This window comes from Bactrocera dorsalis, chromosome 4 (genome assembly GCF_023373825.1).
Source record: "Bactrocera dorsalis isolate Fly_Bdor chromosome 4, ASM2337382v1, whole genome shotgun sequence".
NCBI classification, from domain to species: Eukaryota; Metazoa; Arthropoda; class Insecta; order Diptera; family Tephritidae; genus Bactrocera; species Bactrocera dorsalis.
This window is the reverse complement of record NC_064306.1, coordinates 65,444,930-65,469,182: the sequence shown is the minus strand read 5'-3', so window position 1 is coordinate 65,469,182 and position 24,253 is coordinate 65,444,930. Positions and strand designations below refer to the sequence as shown.

Genomic DNA, 24,253 nt, shown 5'->3' with positions numbered 1-24,253 from the left:
GCCAAATATTTAAGCCAACGCTGCGAGCGCGGCGTGTGCTTGAAAACATGTTGTTGTGGGCGGAAGCTGGCAAGCGGTTTTTATATTTTTTGGTTTTTTTTTTTGGTTTTCGTTTATTTTTCGTTATTTTTTGCACATTGCTATGGATACAGCATGCGCGCTAAATGATGATGTGCACTATTCCCAAACCAGCTCACGTAGGTATTATAGTCACTGTATATTAAACAGTGCTTTTATGTAAGCAGTATGCTGATTTCACAGCGATTTGCGGTAGCTACAATTTTTTTTTTGGTTTGCCTTTTTTGTAGATTTTTTATGTTCGAAAAATGTTTTAAATTTCAAGAAAAAAAAAAATATTTTTATAAAATATTTAATAAAAAAGTAAAATTATTTTTTTTTATAAAATTTAATATTTAAAATATTTTTTTTAATAATATTATATTAATTTTAATTTTTATTATTAATAAATTTTGAAATTTTGTTGAATATTAAATATTTTTCTCACTGATTTATAAATATTTTCATAAAAAAATAGTTTTTAATATTTATTTTAATACTTTGCTTAAAATTAAATAATTTTTTCACTGCTTTATTAAATTTCATTGTTATTGAAATTCTTCACGATCTGCAACCATATTGACTTACTCTCTAACCAAACAGTTTCCTGTATTTTATATGCCACAATAATGAGAAAATTAAGAAGAAATTTCAATAGGCCGCTGCTATTAAGCTATACTTGTATATCGTCACCTAAAATGTAAAACAACGTATCATCAAAAAAATTTAAATTGAGTGTTTTATTGCTTACGATTCGTATAACGCATATGTAGACTAAAATTTTCAGCTGCCGCTATCCGTTTTATACACAAAACCCACATTTTGTTTTAATATGAGCATATGATAACCAATATATAACTATACCATAACCAATACTCAAACCATTTTTTTCCAATATGAATATATGATAACCAGTAGTTAACCATTTCATAACCAAAACTCAATTTTTGTTCCAATATTAGAGGGTTCTATTGTATCGTTTTTCCTTCGCCAGTAAAATTATGAAAAGTGATGTTACGATATTTTGCATTCTAAGTGACGATATATATACATATATATACATTTTAGGTCTACCGCGAAAATATGATTTCCATAGAATCCATTATGCTGTATGTTACTATGTTATCGAGTTCATTAACATGATTATTCGTAGTAAGATATATGATACTGTAACAATTGGAGAAAATTTTCTTAGAAATTTTCTTAGCAGTTTACTCAATAATAAACGTATACTTACTATAAGTATGTATATGATCGCCTATAGTGCCCATTTCAAATAACTACATTTTCATCGCATGCGACCTTTTTGCGATTTCATAGACGTTACCATAATTTTGACCTGTTTGGTAAAATGAAAATAACAAAAAAAAATATTGACATTTTTTAAATTCATGTTTAGGCTTTTATTGGAGTTTTTCAAAATTTTGAAGAATATTTTTATTTTATCGCAAGGGAGAATTAATATTATTAGTTGTTGTTTTTAGAATGAAGAAATTAATCCAATAATTTATTTTTTGTTGTTGTTTGGAATGAAGAAATTAATACAATAGTTAATCGTTGATATTGTTGTTGTTTAGAATAAAGTTGTTTAGAGACAGTCTCTAATGGTTAATTGGGATTCATTTCAGATATACAGTTCAGACATTCGTACCCAAATATCAGTGAATTAATTTTCGCCTAATGTTGGTGTGTTCTCTAAAGTCACAAGCTAGTTGTTCCCTTTAATTCTATGATATCACTCACTATTAAAAATACATCGCTCAGAAATTCTTCCTGAATAATGGAACATGTGGTAAGTTTCAGCATTAATTTGCACACTTCTCAATGATTTCAAATAGACGTATAATTTATAGCACAAAATGAGTGAAATTTTCAACAAAAAGTTGGCAAACCATTATATTTCATAATTTGTGTGAGAAACATTGTCTATCTTCCTTAAAGTCTTATTACTCTGTGTATTTTATCACTAATAATGTATATCTGAGATATTTTTAATATTAGAAAAGGCTTCCTTTGGATATTATCCCAATGATATATTTGTTGTCTGCCTATTTTTACCACTCTCCCTGAAGGGAGTCAGACTTAAGCTAGATCGTTCATTCATCACTTAGGTCACACTGAATTCTCATTAAAAGTGCATTACCCAAAATGCTTACGACGCTTACGTCAAAACGCGCTACTTGATATAGTAAACAAGGCAATATAATATATATCGTCACCTAAAATGCAAAACAACGTATCATCAAAAAGAACGAAATTGAGTTGCTTACGATTCACTACTTCATATTACATATATATACCATAAAAAGTATTCTGCCGCTATCAGATATAACCAGTTTATAACCAATATATAACCAATATATAACCATTTTATAACCAAAACTTAATTTTTTTCCGATATGAGTGGTTTCTATTGCAATTTTTTTTCGCATGTAAATTTATGAAAATGTAACGTCATTTTGCATTCTAGGTGACGATGTATAAAAATATACATTTTTCTTAATCAAAACCCAACTTTTTACGCCTTTTTGACATGTTTGGCATAAACCTGTGAGTTTATTTATAATTTAAATCTGCTCCGCTTAATACGGTTATATTACATAAATTTATTCATACTCAATATGTATTGAGTAAGTGGCGCTTGAGCCACTGATTGACGGGCTGTTCATTAAACAAACATTTTGATTGATTTGACATTAAGTGGGAGGGAAAGAGCGGTGTATTACATCCATTGCAATTGCCCTCTGCAAAGGTAGTTAATATACGTAATAACGGTAATTTGAGGCTATATGCAGCAACTCAATACCTTGGTGGGTGTAATCCCAGACGCGTCTTAATTCACAAAGCATTTCGTCTATAAATAGAGCGACGGCAATTTTGGCATAATTTGCTATGGCTTTTGAGGCAAACTTGTCAGTCTAATCAATTATTATCTCGGCAAATCAATACGTATGTCAATATGGTTTTTCATTTAAATACTTGAAGTTGAGGCAGGTTAATGGACATTGAATAAGCGAGCTCGCTTTGGCTGTGAAAAAGAAAGAGAGGGATAAATGTGGTGAGCAGTGGTAAGGAGTGAAAGCATGCTGTCTATTTTTTATTATCCATTATATTTTTAACTCAGCATACAATAACTTCAGAATATTGCCAGATATATGAAAAACTTGTTGTAAAAACGTTAATTTCGCTTCTTCAGGATATTGTTGGCTTCTGACAGTAATACATGCCAAATTTCGTGAAAATATTTGGTCAAATAAAAAAGGACAAATTTCAATCGACTAAATTCGTTACGATGATCATGTATGTATATATCACAGTATATACTTTATATAGTCGATGAATCCTTCTGGGTATTACAGAATTCGTGGCAAATTTAATATTTCTGGTTTACAGTAGAGTAATCAGAGAAATTGAAAGACTTTAAGATTAATTGAAAATATTGGGTTGAAAATATTGGGTAGTCGAAAAAGTCTTTTCGTATTTCTAATCAAACTTCAACTTAATTTTTTTTTTTGATATTTATAATGATCTTTAATGAACCAAAATGGTTAACCACTTTTTGCCATTTTTCCGCTAGAGACATTATTCCTTCAGTGTAAAACTTTTCTGGTTTCTCAGCGACAAACTGTGACCAGTAATTTTCACAGGTTTCTCTTTTTGCCAACCTTTCTCCATTAAGGGAGTTCTGCATTGACTGAAAGAAATGATAACCCGATGGTGTTAGCTCAGGGCTATATAGGTTGGATACATCAGAACTTTCCAGCCAAGTTCTCCCAGTTTTTGCCGAATCATCAAAAATATGTGATGTGTGTGGTCTAGCGTTGCCCTGATGGAAGACGAAGCCTTTTCTGTCGAACAGTTCTGGCCGTTTTTTCGATTGCTTGCTTCAATCTCATCGGTTGTTGACAGTAAAATGTGGAATCAATCGTTCGTCCAGATTGGGTCCCACCAAACACGGAGCAGGAAAGAAATTTGAATTTGAATTGGATAGTCCAGCATACGTATTTTCTAGGATATATGTATTACATCCAAAAACTTTTTATGTCCTTATAAGTTTATTTATTAAGTCTTTGTAATTTTCTGATTTATGGTTTCCTAGAAAATTTTGGTCAACGTTCACAAAATCTTTCCAAGTGAGTTTTGAGTTCATTTAATTTTTCTTCAAAGCTTTTATCCTTTATAAGCTGCCGTTTTTTGTACCTACAAATATTACTTGCACAATTTTTGTCTCGCTGAGTTTTGGGAATTTAGAATCATGATTTACTGATCGATTTGGTTTGTTTTGGTCTATGTAAGATGGGTGAGATCTGTTGGTCGGAGCGAAGTTTGGATACTAGATAGTATCTTTGGCCTTCGTTTTAATGTCTTTTATTTGAGTCAAACCAAAATAGCAATAATTCAAATGATCTCTTGGTTCGCTACAAATCATTGTTACAGCAATAGGCATATGTCTGGGTTCTTGTTTAACCCAACCTGATGACAGTCTCACACATGTTACACAATATTTATGTGGAACCCAGGTCCTCACAAGAAATCCTATAAATAACATTGTTCAATTAATGGCTTGAAATTACGAGGCTGAGATTTAGAAGTTAGTTCTCCAAACACATAACAAAAACTGTTAGAGTCGTTAGAATACTAAATACACTAATACTAATAAACGAAAATCATCATCTTGTGTGACAAAAACAGTGTTTACGAATGTTATGTATTATTTGCAACATTTATTTGCAACCTTTGATGTCCGAAATATCGAAATATTCCAAAGAAATCTATAAACAGTGTCTTGCACATTTTGCATGGGTGCCTTAATATACGAGTATAATTGTTGGTTGAATTAAATTAATATCGAATTCTTTTGTTTCTGCGAATATTTACGTAGATGACAGAGTTATAATTGGAAGAAGAAGAGAGTTCACTTTTTCTACAAAATTTCAATTTTCCAATTATAAAGGATATTCCTAGCTAATGAAAATTCAAATTCATATTTCAAAGTATATTAATAGGTTCTATCTACGCTTGTATTAAACTAGTGTAAATGACATATTTCACATATTTCACAAACCATTTTCATGCTCCTTTCAAATATAATTTGATTCTTTGTTTGTATTCTATGTTATTTGTTGTTATTACTTATTGTGATGTTGATTTCTTGATACAATTTATTACTCATTGATATAAGTTAGTGGGAAATATTATTTCTAATTCTAGAGAAAAGTCGAATATAAAAGTGTTTTAAAGGTAATATATATTTTTTCATATTTATCGAGAAATTTTTATTGCTTCTTGCCAGTTTATTTAAAAATAATTATTAAATCGGCAAATATTTTGGATTATGGTAATATAGATGTATATATATGTATATGTACATATGAATGAAAAAATAACTGTTTTCAATTATTAACACACCACAAAAACAATTAGTTGCTCTAAAACATATGTAAATGCAAATTTATATTGGAGGCAATATAAGCATTTTTTTGTAAATGAAGCATCGCTTAATAACTTTTAATAAACTCTACTTGAAGAAAAAATTCATGAATTTCAAATTTAAATATTTTTTAGCAAATATTTATTTATTGTACTTCTCATTCCAAATAATTTCATTTTAATCGCATATCACGTTTTAAAATGAAATTTTTTTAATACAGATATTTTATTTGAAATATATACTTCATTGCTAATTCAACCCTTATTTCGCCATTTTCAATAAATAACACGAAAAAGTACTAAATAAAAATTTGTAAATGTAAATTTCGACTAAGCTTTTAATATCATTAAATTGCTTTTTTTCTTTTTTTTTATTAGTAATCCATAATAACCTTAATAAGTGCTTATGCGTAGAGTTATGCAGATTTTTTTAGAATTTTTTTATATAGTGTATTAGGGGAAAATGAAAGCGATTGGTTAGGTATTAAATTACTTTAACATACACAGTTAAAAGACCGAAAAAATCGATTTTCCAGAATTTTTTTTAGAGAAAAAATATTGATTCAAAAAATTGTACACTTATCATGGCATCTTTTAACTGTGTTTTAAGATTAAGTAATATAAAAAATATTTATTTGAAAAGGAACTACGTCTGATTTCCGGGAGCTTCTCTCAAAAAACACGTTTTGCGGTAGCCACTATAGCTCTGAACTGGATCCTCTGGAAAAATAAATCAAAAGAGATTTCTTTAAAGTAATGTTAAATGTAGTAAATCAAATCGAAGAAATAATACAATAATAAAATTTTTTGACAAAATGGCGGTTTCGAAAAAAAAAATCAATTTTGGACCAAAATTTCGGCCTTAATTTTTAAAAAATATTTATCGTTGAAAAAGATCTTTTTTACCCCCTTAAGGGGTTATATCCACTTGCGAGGCAGAAAAAACGAGTTTTTTTGTGAATTTTTCCAAAGAGGCATTTTATTTTATACACTAAAGGAAAAAATGTATTTAAACAGAATTTAATGTACTTTAACAATCAGTGGTTTTTTTTTTTTAAATATTGGATCCCCTAGCTCCTGTAGATGATCTGCGGAGAGACGTCCAAAAAAAGTGCTTGGCGGTGAGCAAGATATCTCTGGTCAAAATTATCTGAAAACCAAAAACCAAAAATATTTAGTTTTGTGATAAATAAATACAGGTAATGATCGAAGGTCTAGTCAAAATTTTGATTTTTGATGAAATGGCGGCTGTTCAAAAAAAAATTAAGTTTTTCATGAAAATTTTTCGCTTCAAAGTTGCTTAAAAAATCGAAATTATTGTCCAAACCCTTATTCCTTCGATCATTACCTGAAAAATATATCTGAGTAAATCGTGTGATAATTTCAAACCGATTGGTTTAGCGGTTTCGGAGAAATTTTTCTCACCAACTCTGAAAACACTGTTTTGAGAAAAACGCGTTTAAAGTTTCGGGAACGGCTACTCCGGCTCGTGCTCCGCCTACTTTCGTACGCTCGGAAACGTTCTTAGTAATACGCTCATATCTCCGAAACTAATTGTCGGATCGATTTGAAATTTTCAGAGAATATTCTTGAATATATGTGCATTCAAAAATGAAAAAAAAATCGATTTTTTGAAAATCAAAAGTGGATATAACCCCTTAATAATTATATTTAAAAAAATACAACAGCCCAATTATTTCTTTAAATAGTAGAAGCAATATTAACGAATACTTTTATAAAAATAAAAAAAAACTTAAGTCAGTCAGATCATTCAGTCTAGTTTGTATTTCTAATTTCCTGCCTTTTTGCCAAGAAGAAATCTAATGTAGTCTACATTTTCCTTTTGCCTCCTGTTAGAAGTTGCTGATAAGTGGATAAAGCATCGATCACATCTCGTCTAATTTTTGAACTCCTTCAAAAAATTTGATAATTTTCAATAAATAGATACATAATTACAGCTCTTGTGTTGAAACTTCTTTCTACAAACGTCAATGAAAGTTCTTTTTGCCCTTCTTCGAAATCATTACTGTCATAAATTTAATTTTCTTCTTGCTCAGCTTATACCATGAGCTAAATGTTAGAGAGCTACCTGTTGTTTCTTGAAGTATTTGTTCGACGTCTTCCACATTTACCTCATCTAAACTGGTTTGTTTTGCTAATTTCATTAATTCTTACACTGTTTCACCCGTATCGATAGAGTCTCCAATAACTTCGATCTTACTTAAATTTGGACGACTGTTGTGACTCAGTTAACACTCGGGAAAAAATTAATTTAGTTACACAATAGTAAGAAAGTATATAAGCCTTTATTAATTTGGAAAAATCCAAAAGTATTGACTGCTATTAAGGATTATTTGGTAAAAAATGCTCATTTGCTGGAAAAAATGTTAACCGCTATAATTTAAATCTCGAAGCACAAAAATGCAAATGTTTCATCTAATATTTTATTTACGCGAGTTTGTGAAAGTGAAATGAATAAAAAGCAGATGTGACATTTATGTAATATATATAAATTTAGATAATATACAGATTCATTTTTAGTCAATCAATTTACATCAATTGTACAATTTTTTTTTTGTTCTTTTGATGTATACCAACTGATCGTGCGTTTTATTCCTTTTTTCTCAGCCGAAGTATGGACAAATGTTATACTTGTATTGTGTTTATTTAAATCATTTCCAAAAAATCGTATAATTTTCAGCAAAATTACAGAAAAAATAATGTCCATTTAATTTAGAACAACCTTAATGGGTTTATGCAGAAAAACAGTAAAGGCTTCCAGGCAATTTATTTAAAATACATGAGCTTAACGATTACATACTGACATGCGTTTACACTAAGCTTACACAAGGCTGCCGTTATTGCGGTAAATATTGACATTTATGTATTTGTTTTTATGATTATGCCGAAAAACGTGCCGTTTTCAATTAAAAAATTTCCCAAAAAATGCAAAATAAAAAAAGTTTGGCAATTATGGAAAATAAATGCTTTGAGTTCAACTGATTGTAATGTTTTAAGACTCTTCTATTAAAATGGAATTAAACTTAAAGTCGGTCACGCTTTTTGCGATTTCTCGCAATTTGCCAACAAATTTCATATTTTCAATGGATGCAGTGACTTTAAAGAGCTACGCGCCGCCCGTTATTGAAAGCGAAGGCTTTGTAAATTTTTTGTAATTTGATTTCTGTAATAAATAAGATATACAAAAATATCATATATTTGATTATTATAAAATATTGAGTATAAAGAATGGAAGATAATGTTTGTGAACAATTTTAAATAACATAACATAGTATCGGTAGTATATTTTTTATATTCTCCAAGTGCAACAGCAACATACCAGAAATCTCCATTTTTTTCATCAAAGGCCGTGACTGAAATTATTAGAGAGCTTTTTGGGCCCTTTACAAATCGGTGCTCCGAAACGGATTCGCGAAATAATTTATCCTCGTTCTCCACTCCAATCCTGAACCCAGACTAACATCATCGAATTGATACATTTGACGCGTGCTTCTTTGTATTCATCCTCATACCTGCTTTTGGAGTACGAACAGCGATTTTGTAAAGGGTGATCCATTTCGAGGTTCTCTATTTTCTTAAAGAGAAACACAGAAACTTAAAATTTAATGAAGAATGTTAATTATCACTCGAAAGAACATTATTTAGCATTTATTTTTTAAAGATTATCTCGTTCAAATGTTGGCCGTCGCTACGTCTCAGATAGTTCATCCATTAAGTGCAATTTTCGATGACTCGTTGGACCATTTCGACTGGTAACTGCCGAATGACAAGCGTGATATTTTGTTCCACGGCCTGAATCAAAGCGGAATTGTCCAAATAGACTTTAGACTTTACATATCATACGATCTTGATGGCCAATCGACCGGCCCAAAACGTGAAATTACCTGCACACCGAAGTGTTCTCTCAATAAAACCATATATTGATGTGATGTGTAGAAAATAGCACTGTCTTGTTGAAACCAAATGTCAACGAGATCACGAGCTTCAATTTCAGAGATCAAATAGTCGATTATCATGGCTGTTATGTTCTCACCGACATCATATTTGAAGAAATATGGACCTATGAATCCACCGGCCCACACACCAAACCGTTCTTTTTTCTGGCATCTCTTTGGGTTGTTCTTCGTCCCAAATACAGTAATTTCGCTTGGTTACATACCCACTAAGCCAAAAATCGGCCTTATCGCTGAACAAAATTTGGCTCGAAAACGTCGTATCTTCTTGGAGCTTTTCAAGAGTCCATAGAGGAAAGCAATGTAGCTTGGGGAGATCGAGTGGCTTCACTTATTGCACAAGCTGTATATTGCACGCTTTTAATTTGAGATCTCGACGTAAAATGCGTCAAGTCTTCCCATACGTCAGTCCGAGTTTCTGCGAATGACGCCGAATCGTCTTTCCAATCTCGTACACTCTCAGCTACGGATGCAAAATTTTCTTCACTGCGTACCGGACTTTGTCTATTCAGTCGAATATTGTCCAATAATGAATGCTTGGTCTCAAGATGGGTGATGGTGTTGCGAATAGCACGCTCAGTAGCCCGATTATGTTGACCATAAGTTGAACAAAACAAGCGAGATATATTCTTTACAGAATGTGAATTTACATAATAACGTTGAACGATTTGTAAACGTTGTTTCAGTGTAAGTTTTTCCATGATGAAATGCCAAAGAATACTGAACAAAAATAACATAACTGCTTGACACTAATCAAGCGTGATCTATCAAAAAAAAAGCTATTGAAAAAGTAACTCTACTTGGATCACGCTTTACAAAACGATTTAGTTTTTGGGATAAGCAAGAGCAAGATTCCCTGAAGAAATATAGACTGTTGCGACTTGACAATGATGACTGTAGCCAAAGATGTTCTCGAAAGACCAAGCGTGAATGGATATGAATGGATAGATATATTTCAAGTTTAAAGTAGTCTTCCAAGTAAGCAAAAACATATACTTTATTGTGGCCTCGTCTAAAATTTTGTATGTTCAGTTGCAATCAGTCAGAAGGAGAACATATCAAATATCTCTTCGCGTTGCTTCTGATATTATTTTAAGTTCATTCACTACGACAAAAATAAGGGCAGAATAAGTGCGCATATCAGTTATTGTCTCACTTATTCAACTTAAATAAAAGCTTTACTGATTTTCACTGACTTCAAAAACATTGAAAGACTTTATGCACTCCTCTATAATCCTTCAAGAACAGAGTGCAGATAAGGTGGTAACACGACTCTGAAAAAATAAACTCGTCTCACGTGTATTTTCATGACTACACTATACAACAATACATGTTTAAGCTAAAACCGCGAAACTTTTCAGGTTCTATAAATAGCTTAACACACAGACCGCCTTGACCGACTTACGCCACATTTGCTTGCCACTGTAGCATTCGCAAGCAATCGTGTGCGCTTAATTACACATTCAACACCGTCACTGGTGTCTGGCAACTTCAAAGTCAAAACAACAACTTTGGCAAAGAAAAGTGAGAAGCGAAAAATAGAAATACTGAATAGCACAAATTCTTCGCCAACAGAAAATTTCAACTTTCACTAACTGCATTAAATTTTGATCTCAAGCCAAAGCATACATTTCGGCGGAGTACCAAATAAAGAGCAAACATTTCGTGACTCCCGAAAAATGGCATATTTGCGTGCAAATATTCGGGCATAAATATTCCATATGCTTAACTGCACAAATTTTTCAGCGCGAATTTTAAGTAAGTAATCAATTTATCTAAGACGTGCCTCCCTTACTGCCAGCTGTGTTGAATCTGGGAGTATTTCACGAATGGATTTCCGTAAGGGTTGGCGGTGACTTGTATTTCTTGCGCTCAACAGCCGAGCAGGAAGCGGCAAAGCTGCCAATTTTTCAACACATTTTCTTTCCCTTCGTTGGCAAACAAAGTAGAAATTGAAAAATTTCACAAATTTTTGTTGGCGAAGAAGCCAAGCAGCTGAGCAGCCGCGGAATGGGTAAACGTGACGCTTAGCACTTCTGCGGTATTTGTATCAATTTGGCTTCGAGCAAACGAGTTTTCAATGTGCAAATCTGCTTTGAAAATTAATACGCGCACACAGCTGTTTACAGTTACTCTTGGCTGCCGCATGCTACACGCTTACACTGACAATGCGCTTACAAAGTGAACACAGTGATTTGTGTTTATGCTTTTCATAAAGCGCGCAAGTGAGCGTTTAAGCGCAGCTGACGCCACAATAGATTTATAAATCGCAGTGATTTGTAGCACTCAATTGCTTCTCGCTCATCCATGCCGCAAATATATTTTATATTTACAAATCTGTGTGTGTGTGTATTTGTTGTTGATTGGCGTGTAGCCAGCTGTTGGTGATGACGGTTTTTGCTGCATTGCTAGAGTTTTTCACATGAATAAAACATAATTTACATAACACAAGCTAATATTTGTTTATTTCGGTTAATCAATTGCATATGTGAGTATATATGCAATGTCATTTATATTTCATCACAAATGAGCCAACTGGGAACATACATACTATATAATATCTAGTTTTGGTTTTACAAAAGTCACTTCACTTCATTGGCAGTAGAGAGAGTGTAGCTAAAGATGTTGGTCTTACTACTAATAAAAGAAGAAGATACATACGAGTATAGCATAAGCTTAGCTTTAGTCATCTCAAATTTGACTATCTTTGACATAGAGACGTTTCCTTTTGTGACTTAAGACGCAAAACAAAATAGCAAAAAAAAATTTTGTTTTTGAACGCAAACATCTTAAATTTGAATTAGAAAGTGTTTAATACCAAAAGTTCCCACTAGAATGTATTTAAGGAGTTTTATTCATCACGAACATAAGTGAAGAGCGGCACAAAGCATTCAGTGAAGATCGTGTTACATCGAAAACTTGCCGCAATACCTGAAAATCGTTGCGTCGGTATCAGAACGAATACAAAAGAACTCAACATCTCTTACTTAAAGACTCAACAAAAAAGACCTGAATCGTTTGCAAGAATGACAAAGAAATTCTTGGTAAAAAAGCTGAGTACCTTTCATAAATCATACGCATTACAATGCGTCACTATGTTTCGAAAGTGTACAATAATGCAGCAAGTGGAAAAAAAAACTTAAATTCACTGAAGGCACAGAAAGTCATGCCAGTAGTAGAAGGAGGATTCCTCCTCATTCGAAAAAATGAATGTATGGAAATTTGACTAGGTGTTGGCATGCTTGTATTAGTTCAAGCATCTGCTTCGAAGAAGATTTTTATTAAAATACGGCGAAAAGGTGCTTTTTTGTAGCAATCCGTCTCAAATATGAAGGTGATATATATAGGTGTGTCCAAAAAATAAGGTGACATTTGAATTTAAACTGCGCGCGTCGAAGGATTTGGAGAATTATTTTTTTTTTAGGTTGGTAGTACTGTCAGTCACATTTATGTCAAATTTCATGTCAAAATATTCATTAGTGTTTGAGATACGTGTGGTTTTGTGAGCTGCTAAAAGTGAGTTTTTCGGTTTTTGCGATGTCGAAATTTGTTGAGCAAAGAATTTGCATTAAATTTTGTTTACGGAATCAATTTTCTGCTGCGGATACGTTGAGGATGGTGCAGAAAGCCTTTGGTGATGAGGCTATGTCTAAAAAAAAATGTTTACAAGTGGTATAGTGAGTTCCAAGCCGGCCGTGAACGTGTCGAATACGAAGAGCATCCAGGGCGACCATCAACCTCAACCGACGAAGCTCACGTTCAACAAATCAAAGATTTGGTGTTGAAAAACCGTCGATTAACAATTAGAGACCTTGCTGATGAAGTTGGCATATCGAAAGGCTCAGCCAATACCATTTTGAAGGATGTTTTGGGCCTCAAGCGCGTCAAATCTTGACTGGTACCGAAAACATTGAATTTTTTGGAAAAAATTCGTGATAATTTCGCCGACCCATAACGTTCCGCAACCACCGTATTCACCTGATCTGGCGGCGCGCAACTTCTGGCTGTTAACCAAGCTCAAAAGACCGCTCCGGCGACACCGTTTTTATACGATAGAGGAGATTCAAGCCGCAGCGAAGACGGAACTGAGGACCAACCCGGAAAGTGACTACAACCAGTGTTTCGAAGATTGGAAAATCCGTTGGCATAAGTGCATTGCATCGGAAGGGGATTACTTTGAAGGGGATGAAATTGATTTGGAAGAATAAATAAAGAATTTTCAAAATAAATACAATGTCACCTTATTTTTTGGGCACAGTAGTACAACAATTTTCGTGAGGTCTCAGTATATAGAGCTAGAATAACTTTGGGAGTACAAGTAATTTTAATAAAAAAAATTTGTATTACCAAAGCGATCACTAGGGTTTCCCTTAGTAGAAACATAGAACAGTTCTATATTTTTAAATGAGTTTTATCAAAAGAAGAATTTTCTATAATAACCAATAAAATTTGAAATATTGCAAAAATCTACTCTTAAACTGTTGGCTGCCAGCGAAGCGATGTGATCCCTATTTAGAAACATGAGTTGAAGGGCCTTTATCCTGCGTTTGCAAACTCCTTTGCAGACAATCACCAAGTGTTCAGGTTTTTTAGGCTCTCTGTCGCAAAAACGGCAATTTACGCAAGAAGCTAGACCCTTGTTGTGGAAGTGTTTCTTCAGCTTGCAGTGGCCAGTGTAGAATGCGACAAGACGATTCCCTCTGACGTTTTCGAGCCTTCAGTGTATCTCTTCATTGTACTATCCCTAAGCAGTAGCTCCAGAGTGGAATCATTCCATTCAGCCTTGCTGCTAAGGGTAACCTTGAACTTCCTGATGAAGTTAACCCTTTTGTTATGCTGTCCCTTGGGAGAAGGACCAATGGTATTGTACCACTTAATACGTCCGCTGGGACGAGATTACCTTACCTCTACCACACCCTTCTGCAGTCATTTGTAATAGGGTGTGAGCTCAAGTATGACTTCAAGGGCTGCCATCGAACAACTACACATTACAGATGCATGCGAGTCGCCGCATCTTCGATAGTTCGAGCCCTACCGAATTATGAGAAGTTTTTTTTCTTTCCTACTTATATGCTTCTTGGTTAATATTTTTATGGCGGCCCCCAGCAGCACACAAGTGTGATTGTCTTAATCAAGTTTGATGCAGTGGGTATTTATATAAAGAATCAATCAGGTTTAATCTGTAATTGTGGCGATTGGGCAGTTTGACGCGTAGGCATGTCGCTAGTAAACAAAATGCAAAGAGTTGTTCCAGGGCACTTCATTGGGGTACATCAGTAAGCCATGGCGCCTTACTTTATCGAACGCCTGGGATACATCAAGCTTTGCATTAGTGCTTTTCTTCCTTCGCCTCTTCTATTATGCTCGTTATTCGATGAACTTGATCGATTGTGGAATGTTAAGATCTAAATCCTACTTGATGAATTTGTATTAGGCCCTTTTCTTTAATTATAGTCTTGTAATAATTATAGCTTCAAATAGCTTGGACAAAATAAGCAAACGTGAGATTGGACAATATGGTGAGCTCTCATGTGCGCTTTTGCCAAATTTTTGGTACCATAATGATTTCAAATACCTTCTATAACGAAGGGACGTATCTGAGATTTAATTAAGTGTTGATTATCAATGTAAGCTTTGCTAATGCTTTTCGCGCAAGAGCATAGTCGCTAAATCCTTAAAGTAAAATTAGTCTTCGAATAAATTTAATGAATCAAGTTATTACGAAACATCTTATCTATTACATAATCTCCATTTTCGATGGACTCCCTTAAAGATTACTCTCTGTTAAACACCTAATAATGAACATACTGTTGGATTTAAGGCGAAAATGTGTCAAGTACTTCAAACACATATAATATTTTTATAGTTCTGCAATTCACTCTGGCAAGTGGATCTACTAAGTTGTACACATGAAAGCAAAATCTTTAATTTAAAGCTTTCCTTAAAGGTATAAAGTGTCAAAAGCACTTACAATTTAATTGCATATTTTAGTAATCGCATGTAAGCCTTTCTCTGAAACAGCAGTAATTGCCTTTTGCTTATATAAACGAGTGTGTACGTATGTATGTGCCAGACATTAAGACAAAATGAGATTCAATTGCAAAACAAAGATTGTGTTAATTCTAATAAAGTACATTTGTATATCTAGATACCTACATAACTACTATAAATATCATTTGCACTTCAGGACAAGAACTCTTAAGCGATTAAGCTAAAAGTAACGTATACGACACGGTGTCCCACCGGAGTAGTAGTAGTAGTAGTAATAATACTAATCCTTGCAGTAGTATATATGAAGCTGCTACTTAAGCAATTCTATAGGTATAAATACGTTCACGTTGAAATTTGTCATTTCGCGCTTCAAAAGCCATCAAACTAGTGACAGGAGTGTCTGTGGGCGTTGAAAGCGTCAACATTTTGAACACGTGCCAACTGAAACAGCCTGTAGGTAGTTGAGGCGTGTCTTTTTCGCTAGAAACATAGCTGACATGCACACATACATACATAGCTATGTATACTTAAGGCACTAAAAGCGTGTTGATGCCAAAAACTGCTTGAATTGTTGTGTGCACGGCAAAAGAGGCTGAAGAAGTCTCTGCACTGCAGCGCTAATCATATTTAATCAGCGTAAGCCGGCAATCATTTCACAGTCGAATGGTTTTTGAGCGTGAAATAGCCAATAAAGTTAAACCCAAAATAAGCTCGTTACGTTGCGCATCATCAGGCTTTAAATATGCTACATTATAATTGCGAAAACTTGTAAGCAACAAAGAGCTGCCTGCATGGATAATTTTAGGAGAAAAGTAGGCACGCCAGGAGCTGTTTGCTATTGACAGTAAAAAATATGAAATTAAAGCTATTTCACGATTGAAGGTGAAGAAGAAGGTAAATGTTTAACGAATGGATGTGTACAGGAGAGCTGAAAAATTAATTTGAATCAATAAATTCTTGTAGTATAATAAATTTTTAAAGAGTATAGTGTGTTAGATGTAAATTTTTCTTTAAACTAATGTTGTAAAATTGGAATTTTTACAGCACTTTAGAACGAGGTATGTATAGTGATAGTGAAAAATAATCAAGTTTTGTCCAATACAAATATTGTTAGGAAATAGTAACTCAGTTCGAAATTTTATTAGTAATCAATTCTCCAAAAAAAAAATCAAAGATTTATTGCTTCCATTGAGAGTACAATAAATTTTTTCTGAACAGTCTTTCTGAATTTAGTAAGCTCTAAGCATCATATGTATAATGTAGATAAGTAAATGAGGTTGCACCGCGATCTAGGATAGATTGTGCCTTTATTCATAGTGTGAGAATGAGCCGGTACTATTCATAATGATGCTGAAACGTTTCGATATTCCTTTTGTACTCATACCTACCACAATGACCTACTGTTGAGTACACTCCCATAATTTTTCAAAATTGCTTGTTGATCCTTTGTTGCCAAGCTAGGTAAAAATCGTGTAGGATATTTTATAGTTGAATGTATAGATCCACCAGTTTCACCAGGTCGCGGTGCATTCCTCAACAACTTCATTCATTTATTATAACTACTCAAAGTATTCACTAGAGATTCTCCATTACCACCTAGATACGAGTACTTACATTCAGCAAAGAAGATAACATATTATTCAAGCTGTTTGGTAAGAGAGAGCTGAATATGCTTTTGCAGTTACCAATATAAACCATATGTATACTTCTAATACTACCGTTTGTATACTGACTAATGCTGACAATGTCTGAACATTCAAGCGTAACAGACAAGCGATTGCTTTGTGTATTCTTCCGCTGTGGTCAATTGACTGTTTCCCACGTCAAATATGATTGGCGAGTTTGTTAAAGGAAAATAGAAGAAGATCTTCTTGAGCTCTAAAAAAACCTATTTGCATACGTGCACAGTTTATCAGGACACCCATTTTCATATATCGTTATATTAATGATCTTAGTAGTTCTTATATAAAAGAACACCGCATCTCTTAAAGTCAACACTCTATAGAACAAACTGACTTACTGAGTGATAGTCTCAATAAAATATTATTATAACCAAATTAACTCTTATTTCATCATCTAAATTCCGTCAGTACGACAGGTGAAACTTGTTTGCGTTGTCTTACATGCCATTTGATCAAATTTGAACAGGTCTGGCAAAGAAAACTCCATTTTCAGACATTTCAGCATACAACTTTTTTATCACACTGCAAATAGGCTCTTTTTGATAGGCTACTAAAGTATAATAGAATTTTTCTCACAATTATTACAAGCCTCTGTCTCGGATGGCCGTCAGTGCCGTTAGTGCCTTCGGCGAATTTAGCTTTTTCGGTTATGGCTCATTTTTAAAGCTCTATCCACTATATTGTTGAAAAGTTTCGACGTCATATTCATAAACCAACGTCTCGTTGTCTGTAATGATGCATTTGATGAAAGAAGGTTTCTCACCAACGTTGTCAAGCATTTCTTTCGCTACCTCTACAAGGACATAATTTTTTTTTAATATTGATGTTTTTTGCTAAAAACATAGCGTTGTGACTCCTCATACCAAAATATTAACATACAATATGCTTGACTCTCAATTCATTGTGTTCGTAATAAAGTCGACTCCGCAAAACAGTTCTACAACGATTCCATAGTCATCATTCAATTGGAAACGCAAAATTGAAGCAAATGCGTAGCTCAATTTTTTCATGATAAAAATGTCTGGCGCACTTTTCTCGCAGTAAACAAACAGCTGCCAAGCGCTATATAACTTCAAACGAAGCTTAAGAAAGGTTATATAAATCTAGGAAAAAATATTTATCGTTTCAGTTTGCATACGCAGTATTATACGGATCAGTCTATTAAACAAATACAAATGCTCCACATGACAGGGAGGTTCAATGAAGAGCACGACTGGGCCAAATTCAGTATTCAAAATTTAGTTTGGTACGTATATTCATCCTCACTTAGAATTATGTACCAGAAGCTGCTGAGATATGGCAACTTCAGATAAACTGAGCTGTGATGTTTCTGCCAAAAGTTTGATATTCAAGTATGTATTACAGTAATAGAGAAGAGAAAACCATATTGTTATCTCAGCATCATCCAAAAACGGTGTACTTGTGTCTCCTACTGTAATCAGCTGTCAAGATTGCTAGGGCTATGATTTACATATAGTGAGAAGCAGCCTAACGATATTATTTTATATAAAGTAAAAAATATCTTTCCGAATTTTGGCGAGTCATACTAATTTGAATTTGTTAGCAGGCTTCATACTGAGAAAGACAGCACTCAGCCTCAGGAAACTTAACATTTCAATATACCTTCGGCACAGTTCAAGTTAAAGATGAGAAAGTACTAATGGATGGTTGTGTATAGCAGATTACTACCTGTTGGCACTTAATATAACTTTTCATATGCCAGAAAATTGCCCTCATGACTTCTCCAATCCAATCAAAATACACTCAGTACCTGTCAGCCACAGTAATCATTCATAATTGAAAGGCAGAGTCTATAATTACGCCACTTTCATTAAATCACTTCCGATTATTATTTACACTCGCTTTCGCCGCCAGTCAAATTGAACGCGGAAAGGAGTTTATCACACAATTTAACTGTACTTGACATCCATCTTTCATCAACGGCCTTCGGCTGATGGCAGCGTGAGGCATCTTCAATTTGCATTTAAGTGTTTACGCTTGAGAATGTACACGACACCGATGCAGTCGGGACTCTCGGGCTTATGCACGTTTTCATGCCTTTTCCTTCTTGGTCATTTCCGGTATTTGTGCAATATTAAATTCTTAATTCATTTCAATTTCAATTGCAGACGATATCGTTTCAACGCAGGCGATTGCAAGCACGGCTGTATCGCATAAGCGCAAGCTGCTGACGGCGACAGATGGACGTCGTCATTTGTATTGCATGCGCTCCGGCTCGATAAAATCACTCAATCACAACAACAATGATCGCAACGGCGGCCTGGCCGGCAGCAGCAAGAGCACATCGACGTCCTCATCGATGACGGTGATTAATGTGCCGCAGCAGCAACGTTTCAAGCTTTATCAGCAGCGCCACCAAAGCCAACAGCAGCTACATCAGCACCAACAACAACAGCAGCTGCAAATGTATATGCAGCAGCAGGATATCGAGCGAAGTAAATCAACGTCGACACCGAGTCTGCGGTTACACGATACCGCATTAAGGAGGTAAGGCCGTGGAAAAATATATTTATTCATATTATTTATTGTTGTACACATTTCTGTGGTGATAGGTATGCATATAGCAGTAAATCGCATAGCTATGAATCTAAATAAATTATAGACCTCTAAGTGAATGGGTCACGTTACACTACAGAGACATAAAGTTTAGGTACAGCTAATTCTGTATCAGCAAAACTCGGAATCCCGTGATTTGCCTTATGCTTAAAAATCAAAATATTTGTCTCATCGTTGCATTGGTGATCGCTGAATGCTGAATCGCCTCAAACATCTGAAGCAACACTTTACCTTACCTTCCTTTCAAGGGAATTTTTCAAACTTTCAAAGATATTACCCATGTTTAAAATGTGGAAAAATCACAGTAACTAAACTTGTGTTAATTACTTTGCAGAAATAAGAAATTCAGGTTTCGATTCCGAAATTTCGAGACTACAATAATTATATGGTAACTATATTATAACGTGCTATTACTTGCAGAAATAAAGAAAATTGAATGGCTGATAACGAAAACCTCGATCCCGAAATTTCGGCATTGTGAAAAATTTATTCTGAACTCTACAACTCGTAATTTTACAAATAAAAAAAATTGAATGCCGAATTGGATATCGAAAACCTTAAACCCGAAATTTCGGGACTAAAAAAAATTGTGCCGGAACGGAAACTCATTAACAGTTACGTCGAAAATACAAAGCATTTATTTTAAATGTGAAATCTCGAGATTTCTTTCATAAATAAATTCCAAATCTACTGCGGGATTTTTAAAAACGTCTTACTTCCTAAATTGCGAAAACCTCGAACCCGAGAACTACTAAAATGTCTTGCAAACTCAAAATCTCGTGGTTGCGTTCTTTCATAAACAAAAAAATGTTAAGCACTGAATTTCGGGATTGTTAACACACTTCCAAATCGTGCATCTCAAAATTTGGGAACTAAGTACAAACAATTTTATCCAAAATCAAAATCAAACACGTTCTTTCAAAAAAAAAGAGAAAACCCGAAATTTCGGGACGACGGAAAATACTCCTTAGTATTTCGGGACTACCAACATACTTCCTATCGTTTATCACAAAATCATGACAATAAAAAAAATAATTCCGAACTCCAAATCTCATGATTTTAAAAATGGTCTTTCATAAAAGAAGAAAATATTCGAACCCGAAAATTCGGGACTAAGAAAAAATATTTCTTGATCGAAATATCGTGAATTTAAGCAGTTTCTTTCATAAATAAAGAAAATCGAAAGTCAATCCCGATATTTTGGGATTTTCAACATACTTCTATGTATATCCCAAAATCATTACAATACAAAAAGAAAAATCCAAACTCCCAAAATTCGTGATTTTAAAAATATTCTTAAATAAAAAACACACTCGATCCCGAAATTTCGGGACCAGGAAAAGTATGCCTTAGTCACTAAACATCGAGATTTTAGCATGTTCATTCATAAAAAAAAGAAAATTGAATGTCAGTCCCGATATTTCGGGATTACCAACATCGAGATATCGTTTATCCCGAAGTCATGACAATACAAAAAACAATACAAACCTCTAAATCTCGAGATTTAAAAAATTTTATTTCATAAAAAAAACACTCGATCCCGGAATTTCGGGATTAGGAAATTTACTCCTTAATTCCGAAATATCGCGATTTTAAGCAAGTTCTTTCATAAATAATAATATCCTAATGTTAGTCCCGAAATTTCGGGATTATCAACATACTTAGCTATCGTTTGTTTTAACGACGACTTTTCCGCCAACGCGCCGTTGAGCCGCGGCAATCACTTTATGACACGTGCCATGCTATTTGGCGGAAACTCGATTTAAATTTAATGTAGCACATCAATAGCATTCAAAGCGAGATTTATTGCACCGCCACTACCACCCACCACCCACCACCCACCAATTTATCTTATTAACGCTGCTGCCACTTTTATTTGATTTCTTATACCATTTTTGCTCTTTGTTTATTTCATACATACACACGTGTACGCTGCGCGCAGATCTAACAAAACGAAGAGTCTGGAGAGTAAGAAGCGTGTCATCAAAATGCTCTTCGTGCTGGTGTTGGAGTTCTTCATCTGCTGGACACCGCTATACATCATCAACACAGTGGCGATGTTCATCGGCCCAGTGATTTACGAATATGTGGGCTATCGATGGATACCGTTCCTGCAATTGCTCGCCTACTCGAGCAGCTGTTGCAATCCAATTACGTACTGCTTCATGAATGCGGGTTTTCGGCGCGCCTTCCTCGACACCTTCAAGGGCATCCAGCTGAGCGGCGTGTTATTTCGACGCAAAAACTCATCCAACAACTCGGTGGCGGGAAACTCGATTATAATGGCCAACAGCGGCACCATAATGACCACAAACACGGTGCTCGACAGTCCGCGGCTCTGAGGGCAAAAGCGGCGCCGACCAGGCCCGAATTCCAAATGGCAACGACAGATGTCTGATTCGGTGTAGGCGGCCTGATTGCCTACGTGGTTGTGTGTTTCGGTGTTTTTATGTGTGAGTGTGTGCATGATTGTGGATGTGTTTGTGTGGGTGTGTGATTGTGTGTGGGCGTTTGCGAAATTTATCACAAAATATTTTAATGTTATTATCCATAATTGATATTCGCATGTATGTATGTAAACAGCACATAGTCCTAAGTTTAGCTAACTACTTAGCATAAGCTGTTATTTTAAATACTGTTATTCATCCATGCAAATATCGGTTGTAAATATCAGCTAAAATTAATGAGAATTCATTGAAAAAAATTGTTGAAAATCAAAATTATCATAAATTCAATTAAAACTCGTTTGAGCGATTTAATATTGCTGTGTGGCTCGGCAAGCGTTAATTGAAACTGAAAATTCAATTGAATCTAACATAAAGCGTTGCATATACATACTTTGCATGTATGTGTACAGTTAATGAACACATACCAAAATTGTGATTTTCGAGGATATGGCAGCCAGAGTTTCGGCGAACTAGGTTTCAAATTTTGGCTTTTATATCAATCCTAATGCGATTAGAGTGCATCATAACCAATAACCAACAATAAATATGACTAAATTTCATTAAGAAAAAACAAAAATTTACAGTTTAGCCAAATATTCCTATGTATTTGTAAGCCGTGTAAATATATATGTACATTTTGAAATTGTATCTATGTTTGTATGTACAGTTGTTAATTCATCCGATTGTCCATGTTATTCAAAATATATATATATATGTATAAACATATATACATGTGATTCGAAATCTGATACGTTTCATTCATTTTATTCCAATTCGCTTTTAAATATTAGATTAAGCAACACTTTTATTTTTATGCTGTAAAATTGAATAAAATGTGAATTTAAAAATTAAATCTCTTTATTAATGCTATTAAAGACAGAGAACTGAATTGGCGAATAGAGGTAAGGTATATGATATTGCTGATTTTTTACAATTTTTGCAAATTTTTTCTATCTAGGATACATGAAAATATATATGTTTTTTAAGAGGCCATGGCCACAGTAGCTTGTCCTCCTTTCTTACTATTGGGTTTAATATTTTGTACATATATTTTACCTAATAAAATTACAATAATAAGAATGTTTTTTTAATTTTCCACCCAAAATATACGAGGTGTCTTCAAAAAGAGCCTACCAATAGGGGTGAAGTAAATTTGACGGCTTGTGACGTCCATGTTTGCATAGTGATTTGTGTCAAATTTTGTCAGCGTGTTCAGTAAGACTTTCCGTTTCATCATGTCGCTTTTCACTTCGGTACAACGGTTGGAGAAATCATCGTCTCGATTGAGGCCTCAGTTCTGGTTTCGCCAACAAACAAAATTCTCGCAATTGCGGTGAGTCAAATCTTTGTATAGTTCAGGAAACGCAATTGCATCTCCGAAATTTCACCGTTTGGTGCGGATTATGATATGGCGGCATCGTTGGGTCTTATTTCTCTCAAAATGAAGCGAGCGAAATAGAGGTACCTTTTTTCAATAACCGTTTGTTGACAGATCATGGGTGAGTCGTGCCAAGCTGCCATGTTATTGTTCAGTATTGTTTGGCATTTAATCATGGAAAGACTTACGCCTGAACAACGTTTAAGTACAAATCGTTCAACTTTATTCACGATATGTAAAAAAATACGCTTCACGCGCTTCGCTCAACTTATAGTCAATATAATCGGCCTACTGATAACCGACTATTTGATACCCGAAATTGAAGCTTGTGATCTCGGCGACATTTAGTTTCAACAAGACCGCGCCCTTCTCACACATCACACCAATCAATGGGTATATTGAGAGAACACTTCGGTGAAAAGATAATTTCACGTTTCGGGCCGGTCGATTGCACACCAAGATCATAAAAAAACCAGAACCAATTTTGATCAAATTTGAGTGTTTTATATATTTAATTTTAACATCAAGTCGTCTTTTTGGTAGAACCTATATGCCAGCAACTTTTTCACGCATAAAATACCCAAATTTTAATAGTATTAATCATAAAACCTTGATGATAAGCTCTGAGCTCTACACACCCAACGTCGTACACACATTTGGCTTCTTGAGACTTCTTTTTGTTTTCAAACGTCAAAAAGTCGTTTCCTGGGCAGAAAT

At 34.2% G+C, this 24,253-nt stretch overlaps 1 protein-coding gene across 1 annotated transcript in view; it reads left to right on the top strand.

Annotated features, from left to right (window-relative positions):
• Positions 1–23,028, top strand: part of LOC105225226 (dopamine D2-like receptor) — a 99,593-nt gene extending 76,565 nt beyond the window's left edge. The window contains exons 4-5 of the mRNA XM_049455249.1: positions 19,264–19,642; positions 21,654–23,028. Of these exons, the coding sequence (XP_049311206.1) occupies positions 19,264–19,642; positions 21,654–22,053 (779 nt within the window). The 3' untranslated portion in view covers positions 22,054–23,028. The remainder of the gene's footprint in view (positions 1–19,263; positions 19,643–21,653) is intronic.
• The last annotated feature ends 1,225 nt before the right edge of the window (positions 23,029–24,253 follow it).